This window comes from Pezoporus occidentalis, unplaced genomic scaffold (assembly GCF_034315485.1).
Source record: "Pezoporus occidentalis ecotype Australia unplaced genomic scaffold, CSIRO_AGI_Poc_V1 ctg66, whole genome shotgun sequence".
Classification (NCBI taxonomy): Eukaryota; Metazoa; Chordata; class Aves; order Psittaciformes; family Psittacidae; genus Pezoporus; species Pezoporus occidentalis.
In genome coordinates this window covers 2,944,214-2,965,416 of record NW_026916009.1, presented here as the reverse complement: position 1 = coordinate 2,965,416, position 21,203 = coordinate 2,944,214, and the positions used below count along the sequence as shown (strand labels likewise).

At 37.1% G+C, this 21,203-nt stretch overlaps 1 protein-coding gene across 3 annotated transcripts in view; it reads right to left on the bottom strand.

Annotated features, from left to right (window-relative positions):
- Window positions 1–14,025, bottom strand: part of CWC22 (CWC22 spliceosome associated protein homolog) — a 30,717-nt gene extending 16,692 nt beyond the window's left edge. Inside the window, exons 1-14 of one of the 3 annotated variants that reach the window (XM_062640684.1) lie at window positions 13,912–14,025; window positions 13,347–13,457; window positions 10,678–10,745; window positions 9,803–9,922; window positions 9,387–9,641; window positions 8,818–8,946; window positions 6,694–6,862; window positions 6,306–6,359; window positions 5,250–5,385; window positions 4,955–5,161; window positions 4,775–4,837; window positions 4,475–4,570; window positions 3,228–3,309; window positions 1,969–2,029 (exon numbers count right to left, since the gene is read on the bottom strand). In XM_062640684.1, the coding sequence (XP_062496668.1) occupies window positions 1,969–2,029; window positions 3,228–3,309; window positions 4,475–4,570; window positions 4,775–4,837; window positions 4,955–5,161; window positions 5,250–5,385; window positions 6,306–6,359; window positions 6,694–6,862; window positions 8,818–8,946; window positions 9,387–9,641; window positions 9,803–9,922; window positions 10,678–10,745; window positions 13,347–13,373 (1,467 nt within the window). In that variant the 5' untranslated portion in view covers window positions 13,374–13,457; window positions 13,912–14,025. Of the gene's footprint in view, window positions 1–1,968; window positions 2,030–3,227; window positions 3,310–4,474; window positions 4,571–4,774; window positions 4,838–4,954; window positions 5,162–5,249; window positions 5,386–6,305; window positions 6,360–6,693; window positions 6,863–8,817; window positions 8,947–9,386; window positions 9,642–9,802; window positions 9,923–10,677; window positions 10,746–13,346; window positions 13,458–13,907 lie in introns of all 3 variants that reach the window. The other 2 variants (XM_062640686.1, XM_062640685.1) reach the window with 2 other exon arrangements.
- Window positions 14,026–21,203: the final 7,178 nt, after the last annotated feature.

Sequence of the window (21,203 nt, the reverse complement as noted above, 5' to 3'; positions counted from 1 at the left end):
AATGCTTTAAGTTTTAATATTAAAAACTGTAACGCTTCGTGAATTTTACATGTTTACCAAAGCACAAAGTGATAGGAAAGAATCTATTAGAATAAGATGCTAAGAGCACAAAGTAACGTGGTCTAGAGACCTGACTAGATAGCTAATGGGATATCTATTTTGTCTCCTGAAGTCATTTGTTCTCTAAAGAGACATGAAAGTCAGCGCAAACATTTCCGAGATTATAGTGCTGTTGGTAACAAATCTACTGCACTCTAAATTACTTAGCACTGTGTTAACTGATTCCAGTTCATGTACATGCAATTTACTCCTACTTTCCGAAGTCTCAAAACTAAACCTGGGACTTGCTCCAAGAGCTTCCGTACAAAATTGGGAGTATCAGTTTTTGTGTTTGCAGCGCAGCAGGAAAAAAGTGAACCTGTCTGCACATTTATTTTTGCATATAGTAACATTCACGTATTACAAAAAGCGATCCCTTAAATTCAACAGTGTATGTCTGGTTACTGTTATTTGCAGCAAACAACTGATTAACAGAAAGCACAAGAAAACAACCTGGCAGCAAATATTAAAACAAATCTCAGAAAACACCACATAAAATGATTAAAAAAAAACCACAACCTTTTTTTTTTTTAATCCACCTAAGAATATGACTAATGGATTGGCTTTCAGTATTGTTTTATTTTTCTTCCCCCATTAAATTTATTTTTTTCTAGGTAGATCTTGCTTATGGCAGTTAGTTGCTGATGAAGAATGCAACAATATTAAATGCAAACACTTAAGTAGTTTTCCAAGCAGCTACCTAACAAGCAGTATTACACAAATTATATCCTTGCTGTATGATTTAGTATGTACATTCTAGATTGTTCTCTCTAGTCTTCATAGCTAACCGAGTTGCTGGAAAACAGTATTTTTTTTTCTCTTCAGAATTCTTCAGGTTACACTTCACTGAGAATTATACTCCCATACACACTTAGAATTGCATTTCATGCACAGAGTTAAAGAGTTAGATAATAATCTCAGTTCTTAGTTCACTTCCACATAAATTGCTTAGGAACAAAATAGTATAAGAACTGAAAAATTAATAGGCAAACCAATTGCTGACTACTAGATTAAACCAACTTTTCAAAGAACACTTAACTGTAGCCCAAATCTCCACTTACTAGTTACTATTATGCTAACAGGGCTACTTCTACACACATTGTTTTAAATAAAACAGAATACTGATAATTAAAGCCACAAGAAAATGAAAAGATCTCTCAAATGTAACTCTTATGATGATAGCTTACAGCTGACTGCAAAGCTGCTTATATAATTAGATGGGTATTTACATTCTACCAGGATCTAGTATAAGTACTAGCTGAAGAACAGTTTACTTGAATACTGGTTGTATTGATCTTACGCAGGATTTGGAGACAATACAGATTTTATCTGATGATCTCCAAGAATACAGCAAAGCAATCATACTTATAACTGCTTTAATTCAATACACTATTATTCAAACAGGACTGTGAAAGCAACAGACACCACATTCTTGGAGCACTACGCTGAATTTCAAGGCCCACTGATAAAATTAACAGCTGCCTGCAGATATGATCTTCAACTCTTGAGTTCTTTCAGAGAGAGAGCTCTTAAAAAGACTGCCATGCTACAGCACTGTTGTCATAGGATAAATGTTACAACAGTTCACCCAACAAACTTTTCCATCAAAGAGACTATACACAGACATTTGAACTGCTTGACAGAAAGAAGCAATTGCATAAGACAAATGTCTCATGAAGTATGTGTCAGCCTATTTGCTCTCAAGGTTGTAGGGCTCATAGGAACAACAGCTGTAAGGAATTCCTCTCATTCACCCCACTTGCTACACAAACAAGGTCCCAGGAACAAGAATAAGGATTCTAGATACTACCACAGTACTGTTTCTTAATATCTTAATAGTAACAAAAAAGAATAAGAAGCAAGGCTTACAGTCTGACTTTCAGGAAAGTCCATCTTCAACAATTTGTGAGCACATTCTTCAAAGTCTAAGCTGCAATAATAGAGAAAATAGTTCTCATTATCTGTGCAATATATCCTATGCTAAAAATATTTCAGAATTATATTGATTGACTGCTGATGCTGAAGCTTCAACTGTTTTTAAGTATTTAATTAGCATTCAGAAAGGTGTTTATTTTGTTGTGTTTATTGTTGCTGTGGGTTTTTTTTTTTATACAAACATTTTGTATTTCATGAATTTGCATCTGAAAATTAATCTGAAGACATTACATTTGCAGACAATCTGAAAACAAGATGACTCGGGTGATTACTATTGCAAGCACTGTACATAAGCTCCAAAAGCAGTATATACAACACTCTCCTCTTTGCACTCCTGTTCTTGCTTATTGAAAGCCTTTAGCTAGCACTAGGTACCTGCCCCCACCCAAGTATAAGATGAACAAACTTAAGCAGGGCAAGGAAGTATTGAACAGTAGATTTGAGAAATGTAAGATCTTTTCACACATTTTAGTATGGTATTAATTCCTCTGTCTGAAGAGCAATACCACAACTACATTATCTCACCCCTCATGCAGGTTCAGACATGCAGAATATTATGGGCCATGCCTACTTTTAATGATGGAGTTGAGTGACATATGACAGGTTAATCTCTCCTTTCACCCAGGTGACACAGGAGTTAAACCACCATATTTTGATTTGTCCATGTACTGCAAGGGGATTTCATTCTTAAGATGAAGGAACACATTTCTGAACACAAATAATGTACACTTCAAGGCCAGTATCTGTAATACTCATATTCCAAACAATGCAGATGGCAACGGAACTAAAGAATATCACACTGCAGAACTCCTTACTTTCATAAGTCACTCTACAGCATCTCTATTTCAAGTGTATCACACATTTTTTTCAGAAATGCTTAAGGTGTACAATGTGCTGCATAATCTGAAGACCACTGACTTTTGTTCACTCAAAAATGTGATTGCAGTAATCCTCATAGAAAAAGTCCCAGTTCACTACTATTTTGAAACAAACAGGATTTATCTTAGAATAAGAACTGTGGTATCCATTTGTTAAAACTGTCTATATTATCAGGTCAGGCTCCATAAAGAATAGTACCCTGCCTTTTTTTTTTTAAATTGTACATTAAAAAATAATTTAAGAAGAAACAGAATTCTAGTTCATCCGTTTCAAAATATGTATATTCAAAGGTGTACAAATTCTATTATATTTACCTTGACTGTATAGCAAGATAAATTGTACGACGAAAGGAAACCAGGTTAATTTCTGTTTTGTCATGGACGGTAACTTTCTGACCTGGGAAAGGAAAACACGGTTTTGTAAAAAGCAAAGCACTAAGGCAGATATATGTAATTTCTTAGAACAGCAATACATACTATTTATTAAGTCTGTAGCACACAATGTAATACCCTTCTAGAAATATTTAGAAAAGTTTAGCACCTTAATGTATTTTTTATTTTTATTATTACAAAGAAGGAATAATAATAAAAAAAAATAATCAGTACTTGTACCATCTGATGCGAACAAGTAAATATTTAGAGATATAATTTAAAGAGAGTAACTCTCCTTTTAAAAACCTTTCACATGACTTAGCCATTGCAGCCTCTGGGTTCAACACTTTTTGGATACATTATTAGCAAAGTATTTTCTGCATAATTTAACTATACAATGCTTTTATGTAGTCCCTGATTTTAATATGAAATACTGTGTTTCTACATCACAGCATTTTGCAAAGTTCTCTTTTGTCGTGAAGCAAGAGTAGAAAAATCTGTTCTGAACCAAAACCATCCTGGAAACACCTTCGTTCATCAGGCATTCACTATTCCTTCATTCTTTTAAAGTCTGGTAACAGCATGAATGATGAAAAGTTAAACAAATTCTCATACTTTTATTCAGCCCGGAAGCTCTGTTCTTCTGTGAAACACTGCAGCAAGAACAGGACTTGGCTGGCTTTTTAATTACTCATACAGTCTGCACAAGTATTTCAGGTATGCTTACCCATCAGGTTTTTTTTCTGGGAATCAAATATTTAATTCTTTGAAAACATATAAACCCTGACTGCTTCCACTGAAGACCAAGAAAGGGGGCTGGAGGGTGAACTAAAAAAAGATGTTTCTTAGCTCAGCCCAGAAATAAGATGTAAACACAGTTGTAAGAAAACCCACTATGATTTTGTAAGTGACTTAAAAATATGACAGATCAATCAAAAGTGTTCAGAAAGGTTTGTCTTTGCAAGTTTTTAAGGAAGTGTTTTCACATTCTTTATTTTTAATGTCTTATGACATTATTATATTTCATTATGGTGTCACACATATGACATTATGAGGCTTTTCTCACATGAAACTGACATGGTCAAGAACAATCAGACAAAGCTGCTTTTCATTTTCTGCATGTGCTGAATGCTCTTTTTTGGACTGTTATTTTTATACCAACACTAGTAAGGTGCTAAACATACACTTACCATCTTCACCCTCCTCTTCGTCATCATCTTCATCCTCCTCACTACTTCCAGCCTCTTGATCTGCTTCAGATTCACTGTCACCTTCATCAAGAATTTCTGAAAAAGCAGTATCCCAGATTAAAGTACTATAGACCACAGTAGTTTCATTACCAAAAAAACTTAATCCCACATTTATGAGTGAAATGGGTGGTGCCTCAGGTATAGAATGTGACAGAGTAAAAAAAAAATGGGTGAGTAAACAACCTATAAATGTGTAAACTTATAAATATTATATATAAATGTGTATATGCACATCCCTACCTTTCTTCAGCATTTTGTATTTCTCTTCATTTTCCATAAAGTTTGGATCCATCTTGAAAACATCTTTAAAATAAAAAAGAATCATTTAAAACACAAAATTATGAAAATAATAAATACTTAATCTTAAATTTGTTTTCATGGGGAATGTAGTCCTACAATTATCTTCCATTTCTAACTTACTAAGAACATCCTCTGGGTTGTACTCATCTTCTAATGGCAACATATGAGTAAACTGATCTTCCTCTTCCACTAGATCTAATCCCTCTGGAATGATTGGATGATCCTTGAAGCCATCCTTCCGTACAGCAAACATAACTTCTATCATGTATTGAACACGCATATCAATTTTAGATTCATGCAGAATATGTCGAAGACGGTCGAAGATTGCTTTGGAAAAAAGACAGAAATGTAATTATGAAAACATTTACTAATACAAAAACCAAAACCACAAACGTTCTGGCTTAATTATACTTACCATTAATACCCCTAGGAGAAACTTCTGTTAATTTGAGCCCACTCTCTTTAATAAATCCAATTGCTACTTCAATACTGTCATCAGTAGGCCTTTCAAGAAGTAAAGTGAGCATCTCCAAACATAAAACCTCATGAGCCTATAGAAAGAATATCAGTAAAGAATTAGAATATACAATGTAACACTATTATTATAGTGATTTATTTGACAGAGCAGTCCAGCCTTTGAGGATACCACAACACAATCACACATGCAAGGCAAATGTAGTGGGACAAAGCTGATAAAAAACTAAGTCAAAATTTCAAATATCATTTTACCACCTGTATTTATACCAACTTTGTGGCAAATGCAACTATACTACTGAAGTGAAGAAGCAAACAATGAAAAACATACTGCCATTAAGAAAAAAAAAAAAATCACCTGCATTTCCAAGAAGCAAACAAAACAGCATAACTAGTTTCAGTAATGTAAGTTAGTGGATTGTGTCTACAATTAAATGAGGTCTTCCAGGGTGAGGCATACAAGCAAATGGCACATCTGGGATTAGTTTCCTCTTTCCCAAAATGTTGTATATTCCCAATGCATTCCTGAAACACTGTTTCTTGACATTACTTAATTGAAGTATCCTGATTTTTAACACTTAAAAAGGTAGCATAGAGCTTGATTCAATTTAGATGCAACTGAGTCTAGATCTGTCTCCACAGATGTTTAATAGAGATGACAGTGTTGCAAGAACACTTTAAGATGTGTGGAATAGAACCCCGCATGATACTTGCTTTGCATCAAGATTTGTCTCAGTACTAGCCCAAACATATTTACCAAGTCTGGTGAAGCTCTTGAGCGTAACTGCAATGATAAGCAATAACTGCATAGGCAATTCCCAATGCCTTTTCTAAAAAAGTCTTGACAACTTAAAGCAGGCATCAGAAGGAAACCTGAACTGAGTTCTTCAGTAAACTTTAGAACTGGGAGAGTATCTCCACTTAGGCAACTGCTGTCTCGAAATTAAGGAAATAGCCATACAGGCTTTAAATTGAGAAGAAACACGAAGTAACATACCACGTTCTGATTCATCAAGTGTGCAACAAATTTTGAAGATGTTAGACAAAGTTGCTGTAAAATAAAACAGAAACTTAACACATTGTATATGGAAGAAAAAATTTGTAACTCAAACATACTGCAGAGTGTACATCTCACAATCAAATGTGCTACTGACAGTTGTTCACAATTATGCTTTAAAAAACGAACCCCTCAAAACTGTCACAGTACCAACCCATAACAGGTTGTCAAGCTTTCATAATATTCTGACAGCAGTATACTTAATATACTAGTATGTCCCAACCCCCGGGTCTCAGCTGCGTTCCTTCAAGTGCCTAATTGCAACACACATGATACAAGTTAACAGAATTATAAGTTTCAGCATGTTGCTTCTTCACATCTTACATACCTTATCATTTCTGCGATATCCTTTGCGAAAATTTAGTATCAACCTCTTGAGAATCAATTCACCAATATTTGGAAACTTTGAGTTGATAATTGCCACTAGAGCTGCATAAACATGGGTGAAAATTGGAGAGGCACTCTGAGCTTGCAAAATGGATCTAGACAGCAGCCCCCTGTAAAAATATGTAAGTTTAAGATTTTCCTGGTAATAAAACAACATTTTTATTCAGTACATATCACATAAAATGGTATTTTACAGCTGGAATAGTTAGAAGATACCAGATGGTAATTTTCAAACTGCTGTTTATCATGTCACAAAAAAAGTTTTGCAAAATGTGTTGCTCACGTGTTCAAGACAAGAAATTCTTAAATGGATACCTTATCTTTCATTAAATACTATTTCTATTCAAACTACATCTGAAAATGCTAAGCATGTACAAAGCCTTCATCTCTTATTGTGCAAATATATTTTATCCCTTTACTCAACACAGATTCACCAGTTTTGAAATTTGTATGATTTTGCTGTTTCTTTTCCTCAGTTCAGAAAACAAATACCTGTTTGTGACAGAAAAAACATCTTCTCTGCAACCACTTATGAAACACAGAATTGCGTTTCAGTATAATAACTTAAACAAGCCAAACGAACTTCTAAGAAATAAAAATTACATTTCCATAAAAGGTCTTTTACAATAAACATCTACCTAAGAGTAATAAAATTGAATGTTCAGTAAAACCAGAGTGGGCAAAGTAATACTTTTCAATGCTTTTCTCAAACAACACTGAGTATTTTCAACATAATTAGTTTTTGGAACTAAGAACTGATTATAAAAGACTAATACAGCCTACATGAATTTAAACACAGAGCCCATGAGATAACAGTTTATCATACTAGCAGTCTCTCTTACATTTATACCAAGGCTGAAGTCTGAAAAGAACCTGGGAGTCCCCTCCTGCTTCACCTCCCCCTTTGTTTTGTTTCTTCTAATGCTTTAGGCGTATGTAATAGAGTTATATAGCTAAAGTAAAACTCTAAATGGGTGAAGAGAAAAACACCCTCCAAACATCAAATTGCACACAGGTATCCAACTCTGTCTTCTCTGTGGTCTTTTGGAATCCCCCCAGAAAACACCTATGTGATACTAAACACAAACTGCATAAGGACCTTATTCCTACTTACTTTGAGGTTGACACATGAAACAGGACTCATTTCATACTAGTGCACAAACCCAGAATTATTTAATTCTGAAACTACTAGTTACTTCTTGCTTATACACTAAAACTGGTCTGGTTCAGATCCTATTTACTCTCTACTCAGCAAACTCAGAAAAGGCCTTAGAGCTAGTTAAAACTTCATGTCATTACTTTCATATGCACTTTTCTGCAAATTTGGAAGTCAAAATTAACTGTAAGAAGAAGGAAAATGGTGCCATTTTCCATCTACATTATTTTGAAATTGATAAGCTTATAAACCACACACAAAAACTTCCACAGACAAGTGTATTCAAAATATGTTTAATAAATTCATTTTTAAAATCAAATATTGCTGCTTATATGAAAATTAAGTTTCAGGGACATGAAATCTGGAAAGTAAAAAGAAGCCCCACACAGACTGTTTGAGACTTCATTATTACTTCTAACTGAAATTACATTCAAGAACCACTTACTCACTCTCTAGATTTTACTTAATTCTCTCCTGTCATTTTTATGCTACTTGCAGGATTCTAATCTTCCCATGAGGTATGGCATGCATGAAAGTCATATATTCCTTCACTATAACCTCCTCAAATAGCAGTGACTAAGTTGATAGAAAAAGTGTTGCTATCTGTTTGAAATTTAACAGAATCAGTTCTGGATATTTTGTTCAGAGGGTTTTTTTGTCGGTGGTGGTTTGGTTGGGTATGTTTAAGTGGTAGTCAGCCTAAGAAATCCATACTCCCTTAGGCTAGCAGATTTAACCTCTACTAACACCAAAATGAAAGCAAGGCAAGATATCACACTGTTTGCACAATCACCATGACTTCATGCTGACCTCAAACAGCATAATAATCTTTTCTGTACATTACAACAAAAAGCAATCCTGCAGATATCATTGAAACACAAGAAAATGTTTTCAAATGGTAAGACTTACCTTCCACGAACAATATTTTCCTGAAGGAGCTCATGAATGATGTTTTCTATATTAGAAACGTTCACTTTATTGACAAGACCATTAATTGACTTCTTCAAGGCTTCCCAACTCATCCTCTGATATGCCAAGCTATTACAAAGGTATAATGAATTATTAATGCATAAATCTGAGGTAGCATTGCATGAATTTATATATATATATATGAAAACACAAATGTAAGTTGTAATCAGTAAAATAGGTTTAGTTCACAATTATACATTTAACTATTAGGAAAATACCAAAACAACATTATACACCAATATGTAATTCTCCACAGACATGGTATAACCCAGTATGCTCAGATTTCCAAGATATTCTAGAAAATCCCTGGTATCCCACTTTTCCATTTACACTTCACAGCAGAAGTAGGTACAGTCATAATCTGATTCTCTTACCTTTCTTCTGATAGAAAGATACCTTCAAAAGAATGATCACAGCTCTTCAAGGGTATCCCATTTTCATCAGCATTCACCAAAACTCTTTACCGTTTCACTTTGCAGTAGAAATGCTAAATATTACTTTCAACTCACCTATTTTTATCAGTGATTTGCTCTTGCATCATCCTGAGCTTGGCAGGTGGAATATATGCACCACCTGTGCGAGTAAGGATAGGATCCACTTCTTCCTTCTTCTTCTTTGAAGAGGTCTCATCATGAGCAAGTGAGCTCTGGACTGTCGACCTGTCTGGACTCCTATGATCAGGTGATGAGTATCTTCTCTTCCTTCTATCAGATTCTCTCTCCTCCCATTTCTCATGGTGTCTGTCTCTACCCCTTTCCATCCTTCTAAAAAAAAAACCAAAAACAAACAAAAAAAAAACAAACAAAAAAACCCAACCAACCAACAACAAAAAAAACTCAGACCACCAAATACCCAAGGGTTTGTGCAAGGTTTTCTCATCTTATTCATTGAGTATTTTATTACTGATTAAGAAGGGGCTAAATACCTTCCTTCTGAAGTTCTGTCATCATAGTATTCCCTTCTTGAATATTCATGATAGTCATATCTGCTGTCATCAGAATATCTTCTTTTTCTGGGAGATGGAGACCTGTCACGCTCTACATCCCTAATTGCAACCCAAGACACAAAATTCTTAGTAATAGGCTTTGACAAGCAATGCTATTAATATCTACTTGTAATATAATGTTACAATACAGAACCGTTACAATTCTGCAACCTGAGTTTCAGTTTAAGCACCATTCAGATAGAAGATGCTCCTTCCATAGTAACTTGTTGTCAGCAAAAAATAATCAAAAAGCAAAGGAGCACAGTAAAAAGAAGCTCCCCCTAGAACTTAAAGCCAAGTGGTAATAACATCAAATACCAAAGGTAAATTCAGCACCACACATTCCTTAGTACAAGAGGTTTCATTCCAATTAAAATGTGAAATTAAAGGTAAACTGGTAACAGTTCATTTTATGCCTTGGAGAAATATCAACTGAAGTGCACTCTACCATCTCCTACTAGCATCAATAATCTTGCTCTAAAGTGACAACTACAGAATCAGCAATATGCAAGTCCAAGCAAAAAGCTGGCATCTAATTGCCACTTTCAAATTGTCACATTCCCGTGACAATTTAACTGAATGCTAAGGATTTTTGTTTTTTAAGATTTAAAAAAAGATTTTAAAGATTAAAAAAAAAACTAAAACCACATCTTTATTTACTGCTATATCAACATGCAAATATTTTATTAAATTTACACTTACTTTTCACTGCTCAGTTATAGTAATACACAAAAGTGCAGGTTTTGTTTCTTAATCTAACTATCTACATGAGGTATACACACAAAATTGTATGGTGTAAGAATTAATCATTCTACCTGTCCTCTGGAGACTGACTCCTTTGGTGTGAACTGTAGTTTTCCTTCTTTTCATAACTGGAACCATGCTTTAAAAAACAGGGGAAAAAAAAAAATCAGCCCAAACATTATACATTAATAACCATGAACACATATATATTGAGATCAAAGCATATCATGTCTTCAGTTCTCTACTCCTTTACAAGAAGGGCCATCAAATAAAGCTAAAGGCAGTCAGTTAAGACACGGACAGCTGGCTCTAAAGCGACAAGTAGTTAAGCAGCTGGACTCCCTCCTACAGGATGCTGCAGTACTTATCCTTGAATTCCTCCTTTTTACTAACCATGACTTACTTTCTTATGAGTCATTCCTAGTTTCATTCATTATAAACATCTAAGTTACACTGTTCCACTTGACAGATCCTGGAAGCAAACTTAATTCTAGATATAAAATGTAAGTTTACAGGATCATTTAAGTGATAAACACTTAAAATAGTTCTGTGGAGTGAACCATGACCTGTAGAAGTATGGAATTATACACAAAAATCGGAACATGACAGCATCTACAACACACATACAAAGACACCTCATCAAGATGCTTCAAAATTACTTTGGCTATAACCTCTATACTTTAATTGTAAAGGTCCTTTTTCCCCTTAAAATATTATTTATGATTTTTCAGAAGCATGATTTCGTGTTATCAGCCAGTGATCAGCTGTGAAGTAGGTAACACTCCACCCTGATGCTGAAACTCAACACAAGGACTTCCTTATGCACTTTGAACTTTTTTGCTGAAATACTCATCTGTTGAAATGGCACTGTATCATTCAACATGCTAGCATGCTAGTTTTTGCTTCACCAATGAACCAGTTAAAACTGTTGGTTAGTTGAAAACAATGACATCTTGGTCACAAGCTGACCCTGATGGACAGTTATACACAATGATCACCAAACTGTAATTAGGAGCAACATGGCAAGCTACTCTTTACTACATGGCAAGCGTGCCTTTACTATATGGCACGCGTATAATGAGCTGTGTAAGTAAAACCAACATTAATGGAAGCTTCCTAAAGTAATAATAGCAACACAACAATCACGAGCATCATCCTATCAACAGACTGATGAGGCTGACTTGCCATCACTCAGATTGGAGTGTATGTATATATATGCAAGTATATATTTATTTTTTTGAGGCCATTATAACATATCCTAGAATATCATCTTCCCTGGAGTAAATTTCCACACCACGTTAAAAGATATTCCCAGTGTTGGCGTACCTGAATCAAGACAACGGTACAAAACAAATACATTGCACCATTTAGGGGGAGCATGCATCCCTAGCAAAGTAATGTCTATCTGACAATTTAATTCCAGAGTCACATTGTCTTTGATGGCAAAGCTAGTATAACAAATTCACATGTTTTCAACAAGGTTTTCTTTCCCTTTCAATACTCATTTGTGGCACTACACCATACAGCAGATCACTGAAATCAGTCAAGGTTAAAAAGGTCCTTAAGTTGCTGGTTTGGTTTTTGTTTTTCACAAAAAATAATGTAATGCAAGACTGTACCCTAAGCTTCCACGAAAGTGGGAACAAAAATCTTTGAAACACACAGAAGAGTTACTGTATTCAAACAATATTTAGCAGATGGGAAGAAGTGGGTCTTTCCGGCATGATCTACTCTCATGATTGCTACGTCATCTGCCTTTGCCCAAGCAGACTCCAAAAGAGAAGTGTTCACAGAAATAAAGCAATGTTAAGGATGCCTCTGTATTTGGCAGTTATCATGCCCCATTGCAAAAGCAGCTGTTTGCTGAAGAACTTGTCACCCTTAGCTCTTTGTGACCAGGCTTTCTTCCACAAGCCACAGTCTTCTTCCTTGTCCATTTTTATCAAAATGATTAAGTCGAAGTGTCCAAATAGCTGCTTTTGCTAAGTGACTGATTTTGACAAATGAGGAAGCACTCCATAACCACCAGACTGCGAAGATATTGAGAAGATACCAAATGATCACTCAAGCATCTCTATTAAAATCCACTTCAATTAGAAAACTTGGAACCAAGAGTGAAGAAGCCTATGCAGGGTCAAACTCTAGAAACAGGCAGAGAAATACCAAAGATTTGAGACACAGTATTGCTCTGCTAACCTGCGCCAAACTTAAAGAGTACTTTACAAACATTGTATTTCTAAACCATCATTTTAGGCCAGTAATTTTAAAGCCAATATTTTCTCCTTGCATTCCTAAAAAAATTAATCCCAACCATTCAGAAGCGTGTCATATGGCTTTTAAAAGGGAAACAAAGTTTAGCTTTCACAATAAGAAATACAGTTGCCACATTAATTGCTATTTCCTATCTTTTCATTTTAACATGATTAATTTTTCAACACCTCTTTTTCCCATTCCTCCACATGCTTATGTTCTCTGCTGACTCATCACTCAGCCACTTTTTCCCTATTACTTTATCATTATATGCTAATAGTGCTCAGAAGTTGTATTGTTGGGATAACAAGTGCTAGAAACAGCTGTAATTCATTGACTTCATAGAACTATTTCTCATGTAAACAGCTGCTGTCAATTATGGATATTGTCCGCTTTAAATCCTAGGAGGTTTATTTACTATAACATCAACTACAACCATAATCACCAGTAATAAGAGAATGAGAAAACACTACGATTTAAAAACACTTACATTTACTTGTGTAACCCTGCTCTTCATCTTGACTTCCTACTTTTTATGAAGCTCTGAATATGCAGCAATGAGACAATCCAGCTGGAGTTCAGCATACAAAAAACATTTCATCTATAACACGCAGAAGACAATAAAAAGGTTTGCACTGCACGAGGTGCCGGAACTTGCTCTTTTAATTTGCTCTTTAAAGCTACGCTTGCGTAACTCCTTAAACCAAAACAAACACTTCCCCCAACCCTGGCCAGGCCTCTTACTGCTACACAGCACCTGTCTCAGGAGAGAACGGCTGCAGAACAGTAGCCGGGAGGCCGATGCCCTGTCCACGGGCACAGCCACACGACGCCCGGTCCCGGCTCGCCACCGAGCTCTCCGCCGGGCTGCGTTAACGCCCGCTGCTGAGCCGCGACTTCCGAGGGCAAGTCCCAACCACCCAACCCATGGGCGCACGAGGCGGGGCGGCGGGCCGTTCCCGGGGGTAAGGTGGGAAGGGAGAAAAGCCCCCCGCCACCCTGCCCGCGGGGCCGCTGCCACCCACCGCCCCCGGCCCAGCTAACTCCGCACCTACCACCCGCCACTGCACACGGCCACAGCACCTTCACTTCCGGAGCACATCGGCGCACAACGCGCGCGCGCAGCCGGCGGTAGTTCTGTTGCCTGCGTGAGGAAGAACGAGCTTCCGGCAGCCCGGGCACCGGTGCACGACGGGAAGCGTAGTTCGGCGGTAGCCGCCATCTTGCGGTCGGCGGGGTGTTCTAGGAGCTGTTCACCGGCTTTGTCCGTTCAGTTTCGTTTCAGTTTGTTATTTAGAATTAAAATGGTTTTAGTGGTTGCTGTAGGGGAGAGCAAAACAAAACACCAAAACTACAAGCCAGAGGGACATAAGTTGGTAGAGTGACTCCTGACTATAGTTCGGTAGCAGGTGTATTGCTCCTTTCTGTTCAGCCTGCGCTTCCCTAGTGCTGCCTTCTTAGGTGAAGGCGTCTCGGAAAAACAACCCCATTGCTACCAAATGTACAAGGGCCCCGTCTGAAATACAGGTAATGGCTAACGAGCAGTCAAGTCCTATACGAACAGGAAGTCTTCCAGCATCTCAGTGAATTTACTGAGTGAGTTCTGTACACTGGTGCCTTAACACCTGTAGTGCATGCTTGCTGTCACACAGGTTACTTGAAGTATGTCTAGGACACACATAATACATGACACTATGATCGGTGTTAAAATGCTGTTAGGTTACCTGTTTACCACAGGGGGCATTTTGGCCTCTGAAAGTCTGGAGTAATTGAGCACCACCAATTAACACTAACACAGAGCCTGTGGCTTTTTACGGGCACAAATTTGTCTGGCTTGTGGAAAGTCATTAAATTCATAGGGAGGGAAAACAAAACAAAAGGACAAAAAAATGCTATGTAAGGTCTTAAAATGATTATGGTTCATTTTCACCTCTTGCAAGATAATGAAAATAAACTCTTTGAGGACACAGCACATCACGGTCAGAAAGGTGTTAATTCAGCCAAGAGCCAGATGGCTCCTGCAGGGACATCTGTAACTGAGCCGTGTGGCAGTTCTGTTGTGCTGCACCCACCAGTGTCCGCATGAAGTCCATGTGTGTGCACGTGTAGTAGGACACTGTACTTGTTGAGGGGAAGAAGGTGGCAATAAGGTGGGAGCAATGCTGGAAAAACAATACTTATAATCCTGCCTTTCAAACAAGGCAGAAACACATCAACTGCAGAGGATTCTGATGAGCTTTGAGTGTATGTTAGCCTTACACTGACTCACAACCACAGTTATGGTGTTATCTGCTAACCCCTTCCCTGTGTTCGTCTCACAGCTGAAATTTGCTGAGCTATGGTATTCACAGACCAATCCATAAGATTGTTTCATGTGAGTGACAGGTATTTGCCTGCAGCATCCCTGCAAGAAATGGGAAAAGAAAGCATGTAATTTTACATGTTTTATTCCTGTTCCCCCTTGCCCTCCTGTGAGAACTGCACCCTCTGACTGTGTTAGTGGAAAAATGGCTCCTTTCTCACAACTAAGTAGCTGTCAAAGAGGGAGGTACTTCCACAGTACCGTAGCGTCCTTGCCCTGTCTCAAGCCCCCAGGCAGCCCAGGAGTCCAGGTCTGGGGCCCGAAGCTGGGTGAGTCCTGGTTGTGCCTAGGGTCCTGTAGCCTTCCTCTACCACATATTTTGCAGCCCTGATGCCTTGGTCCTATAGGTTGGTGAGCCAATCTGAGTAAGTAAGGTTCTAAAACCTGCAAAGTCCTCGCATTTTGTAAAGCAAGAAGACCAGATAGCTGAATCACTCACTTCAAGTGCAGAATGACTATGAAGGGTATAAGGTCTTAATGTCTTCTTTGTGTTGTGATGGCGGCCAGTCTCACACAGCAGACAACAGCATAGGAAAAAACATGCATTATTACCTGAAATAATAGGAAAATGTTATTGAAACTTTGCAGAAAACTAGCTAATTCAATTTACCTCAAAGTATGGAATAAACAGTGAAATCAAGATAATGAACTAAGAAAGCAAAATGAAGATGTTTCATCATAATAAAAAAGCTATATTTTGAAATTTATGACACAAAGTTCTATGTAAAGTAAAAGTCCTATTCAGAGGTTATTTTTGAGGATAATCCCTTCAATGCCGAAGTACTGGAGAGTACTGGAAATCTATTGACTTATTCTGTAATATTTATTGGTTAGGCTACAAATTTTAAGCTCCACACTTTTCTGGAAAGCACAGCTCTCAGTATCTTCTTGCTGCTTTCTAAAAATGATTTAGTGTCAGGCATCCCAGGATTTTCTTCTTGTTCACAACAGCTCATGATTACATACAATTGCTGGAACAGCTACTGTTTTTTAAATGCCCTTTCAGGACACTGATTTGTTTCCTTTATTATTCAGCAGTCTTGTTCTTCTGTTAGCGCTTGATGTATACCCATGTGAGTCTGTTCTCATTGTGGAAATGATAGAAGGTTTCTGCTTTTGGAGGATTAAGATGTTGATTAGAAAAGGTAGTTACAGGAAGCATGGGGATATTTGCTACTCTTAATAACAAGGGAACTTTAATTTGTACATGTTCTGAAAGATTTGTCATTGATTAACTACATGCATATAGAGCACTAGATGAAAGCATTAAAAATTTAGTTGTACTTACATGTTTAACACTTCACATTTTGTTCATTCTCATCAATATGGAAATATCGTATTTGTTTCGTGAGAATTCCCTTGGGATAAGGCTATTTGTACTGAAACAAAATGTTTTTAAATCCCAGTGATGCAAAACACTTTCTCACTGTGCCCTGTGGATTGCTTTGCAAAATCAACAACATCCTCTGTATCACATCTTGCTTGAAGTGTGGGGCTGGTGAATTTGCAGAGCTGGGGCCTAACATCTGTGAGCTTGTAAACAGCATGGGCTTATTGTGATGACTTTGACTTATTGCTTAATTGCTTGGGGATTTTTATTTTAGTGTTTGACTTGCATATTTTCTAAGGGCAGTCTTAGTTATATAGCTTGCAAATGTTACAGTAATTATGCTTCACTTGAAATAGGGCTTGATTCTACCACCAGGTTCTGTCATGCAGATCATTACCAGTGACATTAGGACATTACATCATGTAACCAGATGTTCTGAAATGCAGTAATTTAAAAGAACCATTTCTTCCCAGCATTTGTGCTCACATTGAGTATGCATTAATAAGTAAAAGGCTGGGATTTTTTGATGCAAATACAAGAAAGCACTTTAATCATGATAACCTTCATGGAGTCATACCACTTTTAATTAAAATTCAGATCCAGCATTTCATTTTGCAAAGGTACGTGGGTGCCATTAAGGGTCCATTGTCACTGGTGCTTTGTGAATTAATACTGGCTTCTACAAACATACCTGTTTGGCTTGTTTGGCTTACAAAATATGTGGAGAAGAGATGAAGTACATCATAATCAAATGATGGTTTCTACATATTATTATGAAACCCCAGTGTTTTTTTTTTGTTCCCCTATCATCTGTTCTTAGCATTCTTAAAATGATGCTGCCTCTTAGCTTTTCTTTTGTTCATGCACTACTCTGTTTCAGTCAGGTCAGTGGTAGTAATGACAGCTATATTCAAAACACAAATACTTCTCCTGTAAGTAGTCCTCTCAGCACTCTAGAGTAGATGACTGGTAGTTTTTCTAGCTAATCTTTCAATTAACTGCTTCATGAAGGCAGAAGGACACTACATACTTTCTGGTTTTGCTCAAACAGAAATCCATTTTCCTGCTTTATAAAGGCTTGTTTTTGATAATGTGCTCAGGAAAACAACTTGCCTTTTCCACTCCTTCTTCACTAAATTTTCTTAAGTTACATATTCCTCTGTTCCTTAATGATACCACATTCCTGGCTGTGCTTGCTTTCTCCTTTACTGTATAATTTCTGTTCAGGACTCCAGAGTTGTTTTTCCAGTTTTGCTAATTACTTGCTGTGATACATTGGGCTAATTCCAAATCTTCCTTGCTATTCAGATAACCCTTTAGTAGAACAATGTAGAAAGTGCAGCTTCCTCAGGTGTACTTGGGGGTGTGTGTCGGATCTAGCTTATATTTGATCACAGGTTTTGTGTTCAGGTTTTGACGTTTTTTTGGTTTATTGGTTGGTTATTTTTTGGTGTTGTTTTTTGGTTGGTTGGTTGGTTTTTTCTTTTGTGGATGAAATTATATGAATACAATATAATTAATTTTTCTAGTTGATTTTGTGTATATTTTTTGCTGGCAATGTTAATTTTTAAAGCTGTCAGCTGAATTTAGTAAAACGTCCTCAAAGAATGAAAATGTTACGAGTTCTTTTTCTTTTTTTTTTTCCTAGGTTCTTGAATCAACTTTTTCTCTACTGAGTATTATAGTCTTTTTCTCACATCGTGTAACATGTGTTTTGTCACATCATGTAACACACCTGTAAGACTACTTTAACTGCAACAAGTATTACAAGCTTGAATCCTCAGTGTTCAAAAAAAACCCAAAACATTGACAGGCTAAATCGGGTTAATCTGGTGCAGCAGTTGAAGACTTAGCTATTAAGATTTAAAATGTCTGCGCTGCTCCTCAGTCCAAGACTCTGATACTACAGAAGAGTGAAAAAAGTATCATCATGCCATGACTGACAACACTGAGTATGCTGTGGAGCACCTTAACTCAAAACTTCTTTGGCTTAAACTACACTACCAGTCTTTGCTCCCCAACACTTAAGTGTTAACAAAATGAGTACAAACCTGTTCTCAAACTTTTCCAAAGGCCAGTTGTGCTATCACAGAATTGTGCACCATACCAGATATAAATATTCTGCACTCCAGAGATAATAGCTATTTGTACTTACAAAGTCATAAAAGGCAACTCTCTTATTTACTTTGCAATACCAAGAGGAAAATTCAATAAAGCAAGAAATCCCTAATCAATATAAATACAGGAATAGGATATGTTAAGTAATAATAATAGGGAAAAGTGCATAATTTTTTTCTGCTTATCACTAAGTTTTAGCTATAGAATTTGATTTCGTTGGCTTTCAAACTGGTTTGCAACTGTGGTGCTTAGACATGAGACTGAAAGCAGCATGTGTCTGGATGGTTATACAGGTTCTGACAATATAAATTGTTAAATGCTTTCTGTGAACCCTGTGCAAACAGCATCGCCTGGCCCTGAATGCTCTATGGTTTCTCATTCTGCTGTGAAAGTAATCCTTTTCCTGACTCACACTGTGTAAACAGGTGTCATGAAATAAAAAGGCATATGGCACCAATGTGGCAGCAGCAGCTCATGAGAAGGACATCCTGTGGCTGATGGTGCACGTACCATCACTCAGGCTGTCCCTCCAAATGCCCAGGGAGAAAGCAAACATGGACAGCTGAGCGTTCCCCTCAGAGGGAGCCTGAGGCCAGGGAGAGGAAATAAATAGATTGCTTCGAGGTGTCTTCACCAGGAGACAACTTATTACCTCTGAGAAATAAGTGTGTGTTTTGAAAGCTGAATAACACAGGGTTACATAAGTTACACTCTTCTCTCCTTAAATGTGGAAAGCTGAGGAGGGGCTGGGAAGGTGGGAATCATTGAATAAGAAAGGGAAAGGGCAGTTTAAACTGAATAGAAGTAGTGAAGTGAGGTTTTCCATTTCTCCTTTTTTAAGTTAATGCTTTTACTATTGTATTATGAATGAAGCTCCCTTCTGCTCATTTCTTCTCTGGTCTGCTTGTCTTGCAGTCCTTTTTCTGCATTGTGTAACCCTTACATTTTATTCTTCATCATGGTGAATGAAGAATACCTTCAGTTTTATAGTGGGTCTAGTTTTGGTTTGCCAACATGGGCTTTAAGAGATGTAAGTTTAATTCTGTGAAGGTGAAAATATGTGCCTGTCTGAAGCCTGTCTTTGGGTGAATGCTTTAAGGAGTAGGTAGCAGTGTATATTCAAGTACAGCTCAAGACCCTAAATATATGTAGTCTGAGGTAGAGCCATGACTGTGGTTTCTGACTTCTAGAGAGTAGGAGGAATTTGGGTTTATCTTCTTGCTCGGTGTGTCTTGCACAGCTTCTTGTTCAGCTTGTGGGGTGTCTTAATTGTCTGGAAAACACTCAAGTCTCTGTGGTTGTGGTATATGAAGCATCTAACTGCAGCAATCCCAATCACCCTGCAGGAGCCATGCAGCTAGTCTGTAAATGTAAGAGATGGCTACGATTTTGTATCTCTAGCTCAGTCTGAAGTAAATTCATGCAATTGGAATGGAGCATGATTTTGGAGTCTGGGGAAAAAGAAAAATCCAAACCCAAAAAGCAAAGCAAACCCGACCCTCAAGAAAACAAATTAAAAACCAAAACCAAACAAACAAAAAACCCTGAAGAAACATACACTCAATCATCGCATATACTCAATCATCAGTCCTACATGTATGCATGAGTAACCCCAGTGACCTCACAGAGCTGCCCTCCACATGCAAAGAGCAGGTCGCCAGGTAACAGCACCTAGTGGAATCAGTCTGAGTGTGGCAGGACTCTGTTCAACCCCGTACTGAAACTTGACTCCCCCAGTTCCAGTAAAATGCATAAAAGCAAGAGTAACTAATGAATATTATTAAACAAACACATCTGGAAGAAAATGCATGAGAGTGTTCTAATTATAGGTCTTTGGAGACTACTTTTGTATGAGTTTATATGTATTTCTGAGTTACCTCAAGGCATGTCTACTGCACAGTGCAAGTGAAATGGACGTGAATGAAGTAAGTTAACTCTAAATGAGCTAGTTCTGGTACCAGAAACAATATAGCCACACTAAGTAGAAATCTGTGCTATCTGATACAACTTGTTTCATTAGGTTAACACAGTGTTATGGATTGGCTAGCAGGATCACATCACTTCTGGTATCCAAATTAACTCATGACAAGTAGCTTTATATATATTTAGGACAGCAGTAATTAACATAGAATCCTTCTTTTTTTCTTAAGTGAGTACAATGGTAGATCAGACCTTAAAATACAGTAACACCCAATTCATACAAAATTAAATCAACATGAGAAGTTGTGCCTTCAGATAAGGCAAATTTAAAATATAAATTTCTGCACACTGAAAGTGTTGAAAGCAGTGACAATTCAACTGAGACTAATAGCAATTAAAACAACCATAATTGCAATCTTTGAAAACTGCAGAAAGGGAGAAAGGATAATATGTCCAACAAATTCATATTCATCAGCTTAATGTTGTGCATGAATACTCCATTAGTAAGCCACAGGAAACATAGTTTTAGTAATGTTGTTTTCCCATGGCAGTTTTTGTCATTGTGTTTGAAATGATACAAGTTACAAAATCATCCACTGGACTGGCACCTCTCCTGG